The sequence below is a fragment of the Ranitomeya imitator genome, chromosome 3 (assembly GCF_032444005.1).
Source record: "Ranitomeya imitator isolate aRanImi1 chromosome 3, aRanImi1.pri, whole genome shotgun sequence".
NCBI classification, from domain to species: domain Eukaryota; kingdom Metazoa; phylum Chordata; class Amphibia; order Anura; family Dendrobatidae; genus Ranitomeya; species Ranitomeya imitator.
In genome coordinates this window covers 490,228,515-490,247,126 of record NC_091284.1, presented here as the reverse complement: position 1 = coordinate 490,247,126, position 18,612 = coordinate 490,228,515, and the positions used below count along the sequence as shown (strand labels likewise).

At 44.6% G+C, this 18,612-nt stretch overlaps 1 protein-coding gene across 2 annotated transcripts in view; it reads right to left on the bottom strand.

The window, feature by feature from the left end:
* LOC138670360 (interleukin-18 receptor accessory protein-like) overlaps positions 1 to 18,612 on the bottom strand; it is a 56,664-nt gene that overhangs the window by 26,534 nt on the left and 11,518 nt on the right. For both annotated transcript variants that reach the window (XM_069757624.1, XM_069757625.1), the window contains exons 4-6: positions 15,183 to 15,360; positions 12,690 to 12,758; positions 11,955 to 12,084 (exon numbers count right to left, since the gene is read on the bottom strand). In XM_069757624.1, coding sequence (XP_069613725.1) covers positions 11,955 to 12,084; positions 12,690 to 12,758; positions 15,183 to 15,360 — 377 coding nt within the window. The remainder of the gene's footprint in view (positions 1 to 11,954; positions 12,085 to 12,689; positions 12,759 to 15,182; positions 15,361 to 18,612) is intronic.

Genomic DNA, 18,612 nt, shown 5'->3' with positions numbered 1-18,612 from the left:
CTCTTGAATAAGATCACGGTCAAGTTTCAATATCCTTTACCTTTGCTTTCCGATTTGTTTGCTAGGATTAAGGGAGCTAGTTGGTTTACTAAGATTGACCTTCGGGGGGCTTATAATCTTGTTCGTATTAAACAGGGTGATGAATGGAAAACTGCGTTTAATACGCCCGAAGGCCATTTTGAATACCTTGTGATGCCATTCGGACTCTCTAATGCTCCATCTGTTTTTCAGTCCTTCATGCATGATATCTTCCGGGATTATCTTGATAAATTCTTGATTGTATATTTGGACGATATTTTGATTTTTTCCGATGATTGGGAGTCTCATGTGCAGCAGGTCAGGATGGTATTTCAGATCCTTCGTGACAATGCCTTGTTTGTGAAAGGGTCTAAGTGTCTTTTTGGGGTGCAGAAGGTTTCCTTTTTGGGCTTTATTTTTTCTCCCTCGTCTATAGAAATGGATCCAGTTAAGGTTCAGGCCATTCATGATTGGATTCAGCCCACATCCGTGAAGAGCCTTCAGAAATTTTTGGGTTTTGCTAATTGTTATCGCCGTTTCATTGCTAATTTTTCCAGCGTGGTTAAACCCTTGACTGATTTGACGAAGAAGGGCGCTGATGTGGCGAATTGGTCCCCTGCGGCTGTTTCTGCCTTTCAGGAACTTAAACGTCGTTTTACTTCTGCTCCAGTGTTGCGTCAACCGGATGTTTCTCTTCCGATTCAGGTTGAGGTTGACGCTTCTGAGATTGGGGCAGGGGCTGTTTTGTCTCAGAGGGATCCTGTTGGTTCCTTTATGAAACCGTGTGCCTTTTCCCGTACGTTTTCGCCTGCTGAACCCAATTATGATGTCGGCAATCGGGAGTTGTTGGCTATGAAGTGGGCGTTTGAGGAGTGGCGACATTGGCTTGAGGGAGCTAAGCACCGTATTGTGGTCTTGATCGATCATAAGAATCTGATTTACCTCGAGTCTGCCAAACGGTTGAATCCTAGACAGGCTCGATGGTCCTTGTTTTTTTCTCGTTTTGATTTCGTGGTCTCTTACCTTCCGGGTTCTAAGAATATTAAGGCTGATGCCCTCTCTAGGACGTTTTTGCCTGATTCTCCTGAGGTCTTAGAGCCGGTCGGTATTCTGAAAGAGGGGGTGGTCCTTTCTGCCATTTCCCCTGATTTACGACGGGTTCTTCAGGAATTTCAGGATGACAAACCTGACCGCTGTCCTGTGGGGAGACTGTTTGTTCCTGACAGATGGACTAGTAGAGTGATTTCTGAGGTTCAGTGTTCCATGTTGGCTGGTCATCCTGGCATTTTTGGTACCAGAGATTTGGTTGGTAGGTCCTTTTGGTGGCCTTCATTGTCACGTGATGTGCGTTCTTTTGTGCAGTCCTGTGGGACTTGTGCGCGGGCCAAGCCTTGTTGCTCCCGTGCTAGTGGGTTGCTTTTGCCATTGCCGGTCCCTGAGAGGCCCTGGACGCATATTTCTATGGATTTTATTTCTGATCTTTCGGTTTCCCAGAGGATGTCGGTTATCTCGGTTGTTTGTGACCGATTCTCTAAGATGGTTCATTTGGTGCCTTTGCCAAATTGCCTTCTTCTTCTGATTTGGTTCCGTAGTTTTTTCAGCATGTGGTCCGTTTGCATGGTATTCCGGAGAATATTGTGTCCGACAGAGGTTCCCAGTTTGTTTCTAGGTTTTGGCGGGCCTTTTGTGCCAAGCTGGGCATTGATTTGTCTTTTTCTTCTGCATTTCATCCTCAGACAAACGGCCAGACCGAGCGAACTAATCAGACTTTGGAGACTTATTTGAGATGCTTTGTGTCTGCTGATCAGGATGATTGGGTGGCTTTTTTGCCATTGGCCGAGTTTGCCCTTAATAATCGGGCTAGTTCGGCTACTTTGGTTTCGCCTTTCTTTTGTAATTTTGGTTTTCATCCTTGTTTTTCTTCTGGGCAGGTTGAGCCTTCTGACTGTCCTGGTGTGGATTCTGTAGTTGACAGGTTGCAGCAGATTTGGGCTCATGTGGTGGACAATTTGGTGTTGTCTCAGGAGGAGGCTCAACGTTTTGCTAACTGTCGTCGGTGTGTTGGTTCCCGGCTTCGGGTTGGGGATCTGGTCTGGTTGTCTTCCCGTCATGTTCCTATGAAGGTTTCTTCTCCTAAGTTTAAGCCTCGGTTTATTGGTCCTTATAGGATTTCTGAGATTATTAATCCGGTGTCTTTTCGACTGGTGCTTCCGGCCTCTTTTGCTATCCATAATGTCTTCCATAGATCTTTGTTGCGGAAATATGTGGAGCCCATTGTTCCCTCTGTTGATCCTCCGGCCCCTGTGTTGGTTGATGGGGAGTTGGAATATGTTGTTGAGAAGATTTTGGATTCCCGTTTTTTGAGGCGGAAGCTTCAGTACCTTGTCAAATGGAAGGGTTATGGCCAGGAGGATAATTCTTGGGTTTTTTCCTCGGATGTTCATGCTGCTGATTTGGTACGTGCCTTTCATCTGGCTCATCCTGATCATCCTGGAGGTCCTTGTGAGGGTTCGGTGACCCCTCCTCAAGGGGGGGTGTTGTGAATTCTGTAGTCAAGCTCCCTCCTGTGGTCATGAGCGGTACTTCGGCTAGTTCTGTCTATGAGCTTCCTCTGGTGGATGTGAGTGGGGCTGCGGCTTCTGAGTTTCCTTCCTCAGGTGACGAGGTTAAGTCGTTAGGTGCTGCTCTATTTAACTCCACCTAGTTCTTTGTTCCTGGCCTCCAGTCAATGTTCTAGTATTGGTTTTGCTCTCTCCTGGATCGTTCTTGTGGCCTGTCTGCCCTGCATAAGCTAAGTTCTGCTTGTGTTACTTTTGTTTGCTATTTTTTCTGTTCAGCTTGCTATATTGGTTTGTCTTGCTTGCTGGAAGCTCTGGGACGCAGAGGAAGCACCTCCGTACCGTTAGTCGGTGCGGAGGGTCTTTTTGCGCCCTCTGCGTGGTTGTTTGTAGGTTTTTGTGCTGACCGCAAAGCTATCTTTCCTATCCTCGGTCTATTTAGTAAGTCGGGCCTCACTTTGCTAAAATCTATTTCATCTCTGTGTTTGTGTTTTCATCTTTGCTCACAGTCATTATATGTGGGGGGCTGCCTTTTCCTTTGAGGAATTTCTCTGAGGCAAGGAAGGCTTATTTTTCTATCTTCAGGGCTAGCTAGTTTCTCAGGCTGTGCCGAGTTGCATAGGGAGCGTTAGGAGCAATCCACGGCTACCTCTAGTGTGGTGTGATAGGATTAGGGATTGCGGTCAGCAGAGTTCCCACGTCGCAGAGCTCGTCCTATGTTATTAGCAACTATCAGGTCATTTTCTGTGCTCGTAACCACCAGGTCCATTGGGGTTCTGAATCACCTGTTCATAACAGTACTGGAGGCCCAAAGTACTAATGCTTCTCAATAGAGGGAAAAGAGAAGTTCTGAGACCATTTTTTTTTCTTTGCACTGTGTTTTGTCTTTCTTTTCCCCATTACATCAGGGTGGTTCAGAACACAGGTGTAGACATGGACATTCAAGGTCTGTCCTCTTTGATGGATAATCTCGCTATAAGTGTACAGAACATTCAAGATTTAGTGGTTCAGAATCCTATGTTAGAACCTAAAATTCCTATTCCTGAGTTATTTTCTGGAGATTGAGCTAAGTTTCTGAATTTCAAAAATAGTTGTAAACTATTTCTGGCTTTGAAACCCCGCTCCTCTGGTGACCCAGTTCAACAAGTAAAGATCATTATTTCTTTATTACGTGGCGACCCTCAAGACTGGGCATTTTCCCTTGCGCCAGGAGATCCTGCATTACGTGATATTGATGCGTTTTTTCTGGCGCTCGGGTTGCTTTATGATGAACCTAATTCAGTGGATCAGGCAGAGAAAATCTTGCTGGCTCTGTGTCAGGGTCAGGATGAGGTAGAGATATATTGTCAGAAATTTAGGAAGTGGTCTGTGCTCACTCAATGGAATGAATGTGCTCTGTCAGCAATTTTCAGAAAGGGTCTCTCTGAAGCCCTTAAGGATGTCTTGGTGGGATTTCCTATGCCTGCTGGTCTGAATGAGTCTATGTCTTTGGCCATTCAGATCGATCGACGCTTGCGTGAGCGTAAAACTGTGCACCATTTGGCGGTATTACCTGAGCATAAACCTGAGCCTATGCAATGTAATAGGACTTTGACCAGAGCTGAACGGCAAGAACACAGACGACGGAATGGGCTGTGTTTTTACTGTGGTGATTCCACTCATGCTATCTCTGATTGTCCTAAGCGCATTAAGCGTTTCGCTAGGTCTGCCACCATTGGTACGGTACAGTCGAAATTTCTTTTGTCCGTTACTTTGCTCTGCTCTTTGTCATCCTTTTCTGTCATGGCATTTGTGGATTTAGGCGCTGCCCTGAATTTGATGGACTTGGAGTTTGCTAGGCGCTGTGGGTTTTTCTTGGAGCCCTTGCAGCTTCCTATTCCATTGAGAGGAATTGATGCTATGCCTTTGGCCAAGAATAAGCCTCAGCATTGGACCCAGCTGACCATGTGCATGGCTCCTGCTCATCAGGAGGATATTCGCTTTTTGGTGTTGCAGAATCTGCATGATGTGGTCGTGTTGGGGTTGCCATGGCTACAAGTCCATAACCCAGTATTAGATTGGAAATCAATGTCTGTGTCCAGCTGGGGTTGTCAGGGGGTACATGGTAATGTTCCATTTCTGTCTATTTCATCATCCACCCCTTCTGAGGTCCCAGAGTTCTTGTCAGATTACCGGGATGTATTTGATGAGCCCTAATCCAGTGCCCTACCTCCGCATAGGGATTGCGATTGTGCTATCGATTTGATTCCTGGTAGTAAGTTTCCTAAAGGTCGACTGTTTAATTTGTCTGTACCTGAGCACGCCTCTATGCGGAGTTACGTAAAGGAATCCTTGGAGAAGGGTCATATTCGTCCCTCATCGTCGCCATTGGGGGCAGGGTTCTTTTTTGTGGCCAAGAAGGATGGTTCGTTGAGACCTTGTATTGATTACCGCCTTCTAAATAAAATCACAGTCGAATTTCAGTACCCCTTGCCGCTGCTGTCTGATTTGTTTGCTCGGATTAAGGGGGCTAGTTGGTTCACCAAGATAGATCTTCGTGGTGCGTATAATCTTGTGCGTATTAAACAGGGCGATGAACGGAAAACAGCATTTAATACGCCCGAGGGCCATTTTGAGTACCTGGTTATGCCATTCGGGCTTTCTAATGCTCCATCAGTGTTTCAGTCCTTTATGCATGACATCTTCCCAGAGTACCTGGATAAATTCCTGATTGTATACTTGGATGATATTTTGGTCTTCTCGGATGATTGGGAGTCTCACGTGAAGCAGGTCAGAATGGTGTTCCAGGTCCTGCGTGCGAATTCTTTGTTTGTGAAGGGGTCAAAGTGTCTCTTTGGTGTTCAGAAGGTTTCATTTTTGGGTTTCATTTTTTCCCCTTCTACTATCGAGATGGACCCTGTTAAAGTTTCTTCTGCCCCTGTGTTGTGTCAACCAGATGTTTCGCTTCCGTTCCAGGTCGAGGTTGATGCTTCTGAGATTGGAGCAGGGGCTGTTTTGTCGCAAAGAAGTTCTGATGGCTCGGTGATGAAACCATGCGCCTTCTTTTCCAGGAAGTTTTCGCCTGCTGAGCGTAATTATGATGTTGGCAATCGAGAGTTGCTGGCCATGAAGTGGGCATTCGAAGAGTGGCGTCATTGGCTTGAAGGAGCTAAGCATCGCGTGGTGGTCTTGACTGATCACAAGAACTTGACTTATCTTGAGTCTGCCAAACGGTTGAATCCTAGACAGGCTCGTTGGTCACTGTTTTTCTCCCGTTTTGACTTTGTGGTTTCGTACCTTCCGGGCTCTAAAAATGTGAAGGCGGATGCCCTGTCTAGGAGTTTTGTGCCCGACTCTCCGAGTTTGCCTGAGCCGGCGGGTATTCTCAAGGAGGGGGTAATTTTGTCTGCCATCTCCCCTGATTTGCGGCGGGTGCTGCAAAAATTTCAGGCTAATAGACCTGACCGTTGCCCAGCGGAGAAACTGTTTGTTCCTGATAAATGGACGAGTAGAGTTATCTCTGAGGTTCATTGTTCGGTGTTGGCTGGTCATCCTGGAATCTTTGGTACCAGAGATTTGGTGGCTAGATCCTTTTGGTGGCCGTCTCTGTCACGGGATGTGCGTTCGTTTGTGCAGTCCTGTCGGATTTGTGCTCGGGCTAAGCCCTGCTGTTCTCGTGCCAGTGGGTTGCTTTTGCCCTTGCCAGTCCCGAAGAGGCCCTGGACACATATCTCTATGGATTTTATTTCGGATCTCCCCGTCTCTCAAAAAATGTCGGTTATTTTTCGTGGTTTGTGATCGCTTTTCTAAGATGGTCCATTTGGTACCCTTGTCTAAATTGCCTTCCTCCTCTGATTTGGTGCCATTGTTCTTCCAGCATGTGGTTCGTTTACATGGCATTCCGGAGAACATCGTTTTCGACAGAGGTTCCCAGTTTGTTTCGAGGTTTTGGGGAGCCTTTTGTGCTAGGATGGGCATTGATTTGTCTTTTTCCTCGGCTTTCCATCCTCAGACAAATGGCCAGACTGAACGAACCAATCAGACCTTGGAAACATATCTGAGATGTTTTGTTTCTGCTGATAAGGATGATTGGGTGTCCTTTTTGCCTTTGGCTGAGTTCGCCCTTAATAATCGGGCCAGTTCGGCTACTTTGGTTTCGCCGTTTTTCTGCAATTCTGGTTTCCATCCTCGTTTCTCTTCAGGGCAGGTTGAGTCTTCTGACTGTCCTGGTGTGGATACTGTGGTGGATAGGTTGCAGCAGATTTGGACTCATGTAGTGGACAATTTGACATTGTCTCAGGAGAAGGCTCAACGTTTCACTAACCGCAGGCGCTGTGTGGGTCCCCGACTTCGTGTTGGGGATTTGGTTTGGTTGTCATCTCGTTATATTCCTATGAAAGTTTCCTCTCCTAAGTTTAAGCCTTGTTTCATTGGTCCGTATAGGATTTCTGAGGTTCTTAATCCTGTGTCTTTTCGTTTGACCCTTTCAGCTTCTTTTTCCATCCATAACGTATTCCATAGGTCATTGTTGCGGAGATACGTGGCACCTGTGGTTCCATCCGTTGATCCTCCTGCCCCGGTTTTGGTTGAGGGGGAGTTGGAGTATATAGTGGAGAAGATTTTGGATTCTCGTATTTCGAGACGGAAACTCCAGTACCTGATTAAGTGGAAGGGTTATGGTCAGGAAGATAATTCCTGGGTCTTTGCCTCTGATATTCATGCTGCCGATCTGGTTCGTGCCTTTCATTTGGCTGATCCCGGTCGGCCTGGGGGCTCTGGTGAGGGTTCGGTGACCCCTCCTCAAGGGGGGGCACTGTTGTGAATTCTGTGGTCAAGCTCCCTCCTGTGGTCATGAGCGGTACTTCGGCTGGTTCTGTCTATGAGCTTCCTCTGGTGGATGTGAGTGGGGCTGCAGCTTCTGAGTTTCCTTCCTCAGGTGACGAGGTTAAGTCGTTAGGTGCTGCTCTATTTAACTCCACCTAGTTCTTTGTTCCTGGCCTCCAGTCAATGTTAAAACCCTTTAAAATATAACTTTTAATAAATACTGAGTAAAAATACCCATAAAACCAGGTCAGGAGACAGTAACACCTTAATCTATCTTAACACAAACAATATATGAAAGGATATAGACTAAACGGTGGGGGGGGGCGTGATCTTTCCCTCACTCACCCTACCTTACGCGGAGGTTGGCACCCTAAAATCGATGTGGCGCCCCCACTCGTCAACGGCTCTCCCTTGTGACCCTACAGGATCTTATCCAAAATGAAACCACCACCACACCATAACTTAATATAAAGTGTACAAATACTTATAAGGTGTAAAAAGATAGTTTTAAAGATCTAATGTGGGATAGTTTCCACAAGAAGAGGGTCATGTAGACTGTTACCCTTCTATTGATCTTTATATAAGAAAGGTGCACAAGGTGTCTAATGTATAGAGGCAAAATAATCAGTTGCAATATACAATAATCATAAGCTTTTTGTCAACACCTCATGGTATGCCCTAATCATAGGCACAGTGTTTCCACAGGAGTATAGCTTATGTTAGCAAATGTACTACAAAGACAATCTTATGCCAACATATCAAACACTAGCACCTCTCAGATAATAAAACAATGGTCAAAAAATAAAGGATGTACTCATCCATATGCTGCCGCCCATCCCGACGCGTTTACCCCCAGGTTAATGCACCAGGGTTCATCAGGGGAAGGAGTGGGGCCTCTAGCGGACCGAGGAAGCTATAATAAGCTGCGTCCCGAAGTAACCGCTCAGCAAGTCCGGGGCAACTATAGTGAGCTGCGTCCCGGAATGACCGCTCTCAGTGAAGGGCTGCACGTGTCATACCAGAATGTCCTGAGGGCTGACCCCGATATAGTGGATTATATCCCTAAGACTCCTTCAGTGACATATAGGAGAGGAAAGTCGATACGGGATCGTGTCGTCCATAGTCATCTCCAACCTCAGAAAACAGGCGGTACGTGGCTAGAACGGAGTGGTATAGGTACCTTTAAATGTAGGGGATGTAAAGTGTGCCAATATGTTAAACAATCTAATACCTTCACTAGTGCCACAACAGGACGGATTTTCAAAAATAGAGATTTTGCTAGTTGTGTAACGGCGGGGGTTGTCTACCTGTGTACCTGCAGCTGTCCTTTAAACTATGTGGGAAAAACAAAAAGGCAGTTAAAAATAAGGATAAGTGAACACATAGGGGACATTAAACATAAAAGGGATACCCCGTTGGCACGACATATGGTGGAGAAGCATAAAGGTGACCTAACATCTTTTCACTTTCAAGTGATCGAGACCGTCCCTCAGTCTGTTAGGCTAGGTGATTGGGATCGAAAGATATTACAACGAGAAACAAGGTGGATTTACCTCCTTGACTCCATGTCCCCTTTGGGATTAAACGAGCAACTTAGCTTTACCAGTTTTATTTAAAGTAGTGTTCATTTTGGTTTATAAGATGAGAACTGTTTATTGGTATAGGTCCTCTTAGTGACCACCAATTTGTTCAGTACCTTATGGTGTGAACATAACTAATAGGTCTTTCTAAAATGGAATCATACTTATCTTGTCTGATGGTCAGTTGTGGACCCTCTCATTGATTTTATTTTTGCTGCACGGTCATTTTTCCAAAAACATTACCTTCCCCGTTATATATATATTCTTTTTGGGGTTAGGTTATCATTTCAGTATTTCTTTATTATAAGTTTTGTATTAGTAGAGCTCTTATATATTTGCGGTATGATATACAATGCTTGGTACCGCTCTTTGTTTTCTTTGACCAGTTTACAATGTGGTGAGCTCTATTGGCCGAGGATGTTCTGATCATGCAGGCCAGCAAGCTTGTATGAGGCTTGGTACAAGTTCGATAGACCAGCGTGGAACGCTGTGTGCTCCACAGAACGGAAGTACTCTGGCGTCATAGACTAAGCGCCACTTCCGGTTTCGTCGGACGCTCTGGAATGGCGGTGTATAAGAAACACCTTCTGGTAAGACACGTGCAGCCCTTCACTGAGAGCGGTCATTCCGGGACGCAGCTCACTATAGTTGCCCCGGACTTGCTGAGCGGTTACTTCGGGACGCAGCTTATTATAGCTTCCTCGGTCCGCTAGAGGCCCCACTCCTTCCCCTGATGAACCCTGGTGCATTAACCTGGGGGTAAACGCGTCGGGATGGGCGGCAGCATATGGATGAGTGGCAGCATATGGATGAGTACATCCTTTATTTTTTGACCATTGTTTTATTATCTGAGAGGTGCTAGTGTTTGATATGTTGGCATAAGATTGTCTTTGTAGTACATTTGCTAACATAAGGTATACTCCTGTGGATACACTGTGCCTATGATTAGGGCATACCATGAGGTGTTGACAAAAAGCTTATGATTATTGTATATTGCAACTGATTATTTTGCCTCTATACATTAGACACCTTGTGCACCTTTCTTATATAAAGATCAATAGAAGGGTAACAGTCTACATGACCCTCTTCTTGTGGAAACTATCCCACATTAGATCTTTAAAACTATCTTTTTACACCTTATAAGTATTTGTACACTTTATATTAAGGTATGGTGTGGTGGTGGTTTCATTTTGGATAAGATCCTGTAGGGTCACAAGGGAGAGCCGTCGACGAGTGGGGGCGCCACATCGATTTTAGGGTGCCAACCTCCGCATAAGGTAGGGTGAGTGAGGGAAAGATCACGCCCCCCCCACCGTTTAGTCTCTATCCTTTCATATATTGTTTGTGTTAAGATAGATTAAGGTGTTACTGTCTCCTGACCTGGTTTTATGGGTATTTTTACTCAGTATTTATTAAAAGTTATATTTTAAAGGGTTTTTTCAGTTCTCTGGCTATACCTTCAAATTATACCCTGTATGTATTGTTTTTTGGTTACTACTCCAGTCAATGTTCCAGTATTGGTTTTGCTCTCTCCTGGATCATTCTTGTGGCCTGTCTGCCCTGCATAAGCTAAGTTCTGCTTGTGTTACTTTTGTTTGTTATTTTTTCTGTCCAGCTTGCTATATTGGTTTGTCTTGCTTGCTGGAAGCTCTGGGACGCAGATGAAGCACCTCCGTACCGTTAGTCGGTGCGGAGGGTCTTTTTGCGCCCTCTGCGTGGTTGTTTGTAGGTTTTTGTGCTGACCGCAAAGCTATCTTTCCTATCCTCAGTCTATTTAGTAAGTCGGGCCTCACTTTGCTAAAATCTATTTCATCTCTGTGTTTGTGTTTTCATCTTTGCTCACAGTCATTATATGTGGGGGGCTGCCTTTTCCTTTAGGGAATTTCTCTGAGGCAAGGTAGGCTTATTTTTCTATCTTCAGGGCTAGCTAGTTTCTCAGGCTGTGCCGAGTTGCATAGGGAGCGTTAGGAGCAATCCACGGCTACCTCTAGTGTGGTGTGATAGGATTAGGGATTGCGGTCAGCAGAGTTCCCACGTCGCAGAGCTCGTCCTATGTTATTAGCAACTATCAGGTCATTTTCTGTGCTTGTAACCACCAGGTCCATTGGGGTTCTGAATCACCTGTTCATAACAGGGGGGGTACTGTTGTGAATTCTGCTCTTGGGTTCCCTCCAGTGGTGGTAGGTGGGAATGCAGTTGTCTCTGAGTCACAGTCCTGGCCAGGTGTATCTGCTAATTGCTGTTCTGACTGGGATATTTAAGTGTGCAGGATTCATTAGCCCTGCCAGTTGTCAATGTTTCTTTGGAAGTATTGGATCTCTGCCTGGCCTCACCTGCTTAGCTGCCAATTTCAGCAAATATAAGTGTTTTGTTTTTTGTATCTGTGGCACACTGTTGTGTGCTTGTTTCAGTTTACTCCTGCTCTGTTTGTAGGATTCACTGGAGTTGCAGATATACGCTCCTACATCTTTACTTGGATGTAGGAAGTTTTTTGTATATTCTGCTGTGGATTTTTTGAAGGGTTTTAATACTGACCGCACAGAACTCTGTCCTATCCTGTCCTATCTAGCTAGAGTGGCCTCCTGTGCTAAATCCTGTTTTTTCTGCCTGTGTATGTTTTTTCCTCTCCGACTCACCGCCAATATTTGTGGGGGGCTGTCTATCCTTTGGGGATTTTCTCTGAGGCAAGATAGTATTCCGATTTCCATCTTTAGGGGAATTTAGTCCTCCGGCTGTGACGAGGTGTCTAGGTGTGTTAGGTACACTCCACGGCTACTTCTAGTTGCGGTGTTATGTTCAGGGTTGCGGTCAGTATAGTGGCCACTTTCTCCAGTGAAAGTTCTCATGCAGCTCCAAGGTCACCGGATCATAACACATAACTATTAAACTCCCCTTCCCACTCTCATCACTTTTTCCTATGACTTGCAAGTGATATAATTGCTGAATTAGACTCTAACAAATAGGCAAAGTTACAAGGAAAATTGAATGTACTTACCAAAGCTCATGTCCTCCAATATGGGCAGAACGCTTTTTTATTTCAGGGTGCAAAACTGTCCACTTGATTACTGGATTAAAAGATCTTTCATATCCAAAAAAAACTCGACAGGTTAATTTACGGGGCTTTCCTGATTAAAAAAAAAATAATGTTGAAAGGCCAGAAAATTAATCGACAGCATAAGAATTGCGAATATTCAATAGCTGAACTACTGGCTGTAAGATTTAGCATTACTCAGTGGCATACATTTTCCAGTTAATTCCTAATAAAAAAAGATTATTCAGTGCTATTAGCAGGAATGTTTGGTTTGTGTTAAGAGGCCTTGACAAAGCATTGGGAGATGTAAAATGACTGTCTTAAGTCTTGTGCTTTTTTAAACAACCAAGAAGATTTTAAAATGAAAGTCTCTTTTTCCCTACACCTTCCAGGATGTAATTCACTCTGCTGTAGGTGTGATGCCAGTGCGATGTTGGAGTGATTGTCAGCGGTCCTAGACTTGTCACCATGACCGCATTAAATATCAATTTTAAACCTATTAAAGAGCAATTATTGATCAAGCCCTCCTAATACCTTTGAAAAATACATTCTGCTGTCAGGTTACCTTTAATTAATAGATAAATAAATATACTATAGTAACAGTAGTATAATGCCCATATGAAAACTGCCCTCACAAACTCCATCAGCTTTACTACTAAAAGCAAATACGAGTAAAATAATTAACTGTAAAAATCTTACCAAGTTCTGCTTCTATTTTGGACCCATTGGATGGACCCGAAATTTGTGGGGGGTGTCGTGTATCTGGGACTGCAAGAAAAAGATAAGCATGCTGAACAAAAAAACTTACACAAAGTTACTAGGCAATGGAAAGTATGCAGCTGAGCAAAAAGATTTGCAGGACCTATCAGTCCATGACCACTAGACTGGAGTCCGAGAACCTCCTTTCACCCACCAACGCTCAATAATGGCATCATGTCAGGCCTACTGATCAGCAGAGGCGCCAAGGATGCTGGGTGATAGGAGCAGGGGTCTGGTTTGGTGGCTAGTGACTGCCAACATACTCGCTATACCAGAGTCTTGCAAATCTTTTTGCATAACTCTAAGGGCACAGTCAGACAGCCGTGTAACACAGATGGTGATTGCATCGCAGTGCACAGAATGGCTGACAGCTCTCCTGACCCAAGCGTGATAGCTACATAAAAATACATGCTGTCATGCTCAGGTCAGGAGAGCCACCGGCCAGTCTGATCATTGCAATGAGATCATTGTCTATGTCATATGGCTATCTGACTTCGCCGTAATACTGATTTCTTTCTTTCTAGTACAGTCAATTCCTAAAATTGTATACTCATGAGCATTAATGTTTATTTTCAAAAAAAGGAAGGCCTTCTTGACTTTTTTTTCACATTTCTGCATTCCTGACAGCTGCAGATAGAAAAGCTGATAATATCATTAAAATACAAAATACTTGCAGCGCCGGTGTCCCTGCATGATCTCCATCATCCTTTAGGGACGCAGACTCACTCAACACCACGGCCCTCAGACCGTGCCTCCTCCAGCTCCTGTGTTCTCCCAAGGTCTGCGCACATCGGGCAGATCCATGGGCTCTGCGCTTAGTGTGCCCATGTGGGCGCCCTTGGTTTCATAAAGAAACAGAGTGCACTATCCTAAAGTTACGCCAGCCAATGGCTAGGAGACACTATTTATTTAAGGCACCTCCACCTGTTGGGAGGTGCCTGAGCAACGTGTTCTGTTAGCCAGTCTGCATGCTTGCTAGTTCTAAGGTCTCCAGTGCTTGTATCCCAGTATACCTGCCCAGTCTACTCACACTAGCAATTCCTAGCTGTAATCCAGCTGTTTCTTCCAGTGAACCTGCCGTACCTGCAAGCACCTGCCGTCCCTTCCTGTACACCAGCCTGACCTGCCAGCACTTGCCGTGCCTTTCTGTATATCAGCCATGCCTGTCTGTACTTGCCATACTCACTCTTTCTTGGCCATTCCAGCTTCCTATCCCTTTAGGGCTCAGCTGCCTTGTGTCCAAGGTGTGTCCTGGAGTACCACTTGGCATCCATCTGGTGACAAAGCTGACCACACCATCAGGGGCTCTAGCGACGAGACAGGTATTGACCTACTCATGTCCCTCCAGGCTCTTCTTGGTCCTCGGCACAGTGGTTCCACTACCATGTGCATTACAATTCTGCACTACTTTCAAAGCTGATTAGTATCCCATAGTCTGTCTAGAAACAAGAGGCAAATTGTACAAGTGCTGCTGAAAATGGCACAGTTCTTTAAATGGGTTATTCCCTTTCAGAACATGCCAGTCCTTGGGCGGAGTTTGCGATAAGAAAACAAGTTGTGTCTCACCATCTCTAGGCCAATTGCTGAGTCTCTGCTGCTGCTTCGAATGTCTGTTATTGGCTGTTGCATTAAGATCATATTGACTGCCTAGCTGCTAATCAGTGAGCTCAAAATCTGCAAGCATGTCATTCCATCTAGAGAGGCAGAGTTCAGTGATTGACTGCCACGCTGTCAACAGAATACACATTTTTCAGCCAATAACAGACACCAAAAGCAGCATTGGAGACTCAATGCTGGACCTGGAGCAGAGAGGAAAAAGAATTTTTTTTATCACAAACTGTGCCCTGGATTTTCATAAATGGGACCCATCTTTTAGGCCTAAGAGCTTGTGCAGACAACTGTATTTTCAGTCCGAGGATGATCCAACAAAACCTCGGATCGCACTCAGACCAATGTTATTCTATAGGACCATGTACATGTCCAATTTTTGCCTCAGATAAGAGTCTGTCCGAGGAAGAAAAATCGCCGCATGCACGATTTGCATCCAATATTTGGATCTCATTTGGCTATGCAAGTCAATGAGTTAGTGGAAAAAGTCAGACAGCACTCTGATGACATACTAGTGCAGTCCAATTTTCATTGACTGACAGAATGGAGAAGATGGAGAAGTTAATTTTCCATCTTCTCAACATCCGAGAAAATTAGAGCACACTGTGATCATACGCTGATTAGAGCGTGATTAGAATGTCGTGTGACCCTAGCCTAATAATAATTCTGATGAATATTCGTCTGATGTTACATAAAGTTTTAGTCGGATCAATGTGAACTACTCGCTGTTGAGTATCCCTCACGCTGTAACATATTAGAGCTGATTTTTTTTTTTCCTATTATTGCCAATCATAAAACATTATGTATGTAGTAAGGAAGACTTACCATCAACTGAAACCTGAATAGTTGCTCTCATTATCCATTCTTTTCCATGCATATATAAAGCATAATCACACGTATAAATTCCAGCATCATGTACATAGATTTTAGAAAATTGGATCTCATTATTGTTTATGTTTAGAGAAAACCTGTTTTCAGATGTAACAGAGGAAAAATTTATAGTCTGAAATAAAAATAACAAAAACGGTAATTTAGTAAAATTATAAAAAGGTGAAATTACAGGAGCAAAAATGTAACTTTTTTCAATTGTGGTTTTCTGAGAGCAAATTTATCCTTCTCCAATAGTAACAGATAATATGGTTCTTGATACCTGAAAAGCTCAAGTATAATACTATTTATTGGCCTAAGTATACCTGTTGTGAATTCTGTGGCAGAGCTCCCTCCTGTGGTCACAAGTGGTACTTCGGCTGGTTCTCTCTGTGAGCTTCCGTTGGTGGAGGAAAGTGGTACTGCGGCTTCTGAGTTTCCTTCCTCAGGTGATGTGGTGAAGTCGTTAGGTGCTGCTCTATTTAACTCCACCTAGTGCTTTGATCCTGGCCTCCAGTCAATGTTCTAGTATTGGACCTGTTTCCTCCTGGATCGTTCCTGTGGCCTGCTGCTCTGCATAGCTAAGTTCCTCTTTGCTATTTGTTTGCTGTTTTTTTCTGTCCAGCTTGTCAATTTGTTTTTTTCTGCTTGCTGGAAGCTCTGGGACGCAGAGTGTGTACCTCCGTGCCGTTAGTTCGGTACGGAGGGTCTTTTTGCCTCCTTTGCGTGGTATTTGTAGGGTTTTGTGTTGACCGCAAAGTTACCTTTCCTATCCTCGCTCTGTTCAGAAAGTTGGGCCTCACTTTGCTAAATCTATTTCATCTCTACGTTTGTCTTTTCATCTTAACTCGCAGTCATTATATGTGGGGGCTGCCTTTTCCTTTGGGGTATTTCTCTGAGGCAAGGTAGGCTTATTTTCTATCTTCAGGCTAGCTAGTTTCTCAGGCCGTGCTGAGTTGCATAGGGAGCGTTAGGCGCAATCCACGGCTGCCTTTAGTGTGGTTGGAGAGGATTAGGGATTGCGGTCAACAGAGTTCCCACGTCTCAGAGCTCGTTCTTGTTTTTTGGATTATTGCCAGGTCACTGTATGTGTGCTGACCTCTATGTCCATTGTGGTACTGAATTACCTTTCATAACAGTACTGGAGGCCAAAAGTACTAATGATTCCCAATAGAGGGAAAAAGAAGTTCTGAGACCATTTTTTTTTCTTTGCACTGTGTTTTGCCTTTTTTTCCCCTAGACATTTGGGTGGTTCAGGACACAGGTGTAGCAATGGACATTAAAGGTCTGTCTTCATGTGTGGATCAGCTCACGGCAAGAGTACAAAGTATTCATGACTTTGTGGTGCAGAATTCTATGTTAGAACCGAGAATTCCTATTCCTGATTTGTTTTTTGGAGATAGAACTACATTTCTGAGTTTCAAAAATAATTGTAAACTATTTCTGGCTTTGAAACCTCGCTCCTCTGGTGACCCAGTTCAACATGTTAGGATCGTTATTTCTTTTTTGCGTGGCGACCCTCAGGACTGGGCATTTTCTCTTGTGTCAGGAGATCCTGCATTAAGTAATATCGATGCATTTTTCCTGGCGCTCGGATTGCTGTACGATGAGCCTAATTCTGTGGATCAGGCAGAGAAGAATTTGCTGGCTCTGCATCAGGGTCAGGATGAAATAGAGGTATATTGTCAGAAATTTAGAAAGTGGTCCGTACTCACTCAGTGGAATGAAGGTGCGCTCGCAGCTATTTTCAGAAAAGGTCTCTCTGAAGCCCTTAAGGATGTCATGGTGGGATTTCCTATGCCTGCTGGTCTGAATGAGTCTATGTCTTTGGCCATTCAGATCGGTCGACGCTTGCGCGAGCATAAATCTGTGCACCATTTGGCGGTATTACCTGAGCTTAAACCTGAGCCTATGCAGTGCAATAGGACTTTGACCAGAGTTGAACGGCAAGAACACAGACGTCTGAATGGGCTGTGTTTCTACTGTGGTGATTCCACTCATGCTATCTCTGATTGTCCTAAGCGCACCAAGCGGTTCGCTAGGTCTGCCACCATTGGTACGGTACAGTCAAAATTTCTTCTGTCTGTTACCTTGATCTGCTCTTTGTCATCGTATTCTGTCATGGCATTTGTGGACTCAGGCGCTGCTCTGAATTTGATGGACTTGGAGTATGCTAGGCATTGTGGGTTTTTCTTGGAGCCCTTGCAGTGTCCTATTCCATTGAGAGGAATTGATGCTACGCCCTTGGCCAAGAATAAGCGTCAGTACTGGACCCAGCTGACCATGTGCATGGCTCCTGCACATCAGGAGGTTATTCGCTTTCTGGTGTTGCATAATCTGCATGAGGTGGTCGTGTTGGGGTTGCCATTGCTACAAGTCCATAACCCAGTATTAGATTGGAAATCCATGTCTGTGTCCAGCTGGGGTTGTCAGGGGGTACATGGTGATGTCCCATTTCTGACTATTTCGTCATCCACCCCTTCTGAGGTTCCTGAGTTCTTGTCTGATTACTGGGATTTATTTGATGAGCCCAGGTCCGATACCCTACCTCCGCATAGGGATTGTGATTGTGCTATCGATTTGATTCCTGCTAGTAAATTCCCAAAACGACTGTTTAATTTATCTGTGCCTGAGCACACCGCTATGCGGAGTTATGTGAAGGTGTCTTTTTGGAGAAGGGGCATATTCGCCCGTCATCGTCGCCATTAGGAGCAGGGTTCTTTTTTGTAGCCAAGAAGGATGGTTCACTGAGACCTTGTATAGATTACCGCCTTCTAAATAAGATCACGGTTAAATTTCAGTACCCCTTGCCATTGTTATCTGATTTGTTTGCTCGGATTAAGGGGGCTAGTTGGTTCACCAAGATAGATCTTCGTGGTGCGTATAATCTTGTGCGTATTAAGCGAGGCGATGAGTGGAAAACTGCATTTAATACGCCCGAGGGCCATTTTGAGTATTTAGTAATGCCATTCGGACTTGCCAATGCTCCATCAGTGTTTCAGTCCTTTATGCATGACATCTTCCGAGAGTACCTGGATAAATTCCTGATTGTGTACTTAGATGACATTTTGATCTTCTCGGATGATTGGGAGTCTCATGTGAAGCAGGTCAGAACGGTGTTTCAGGTCCTGCGTGCTAATTCTTTGTTTGTGAAGGGATCAAAGTGTCTCTTTGGTGTTCAGAAGGTTTCATTTTTGGGGTTCATCTTTTCCCCTTCTACTATCGAGATGGACCCTGTTAAGGTCCAAGCCATCCATAATTGGACTCAGCCGACATCTCTGAAAAGTCTGCAAAAGTTCCTGGGCTTTGCTAATTTTTATCGTCGCTTCATCTGCAATTTTTCTAGTATTGCTAAACCATTGACCGATTTGACCAAGAAAGGTGCTGA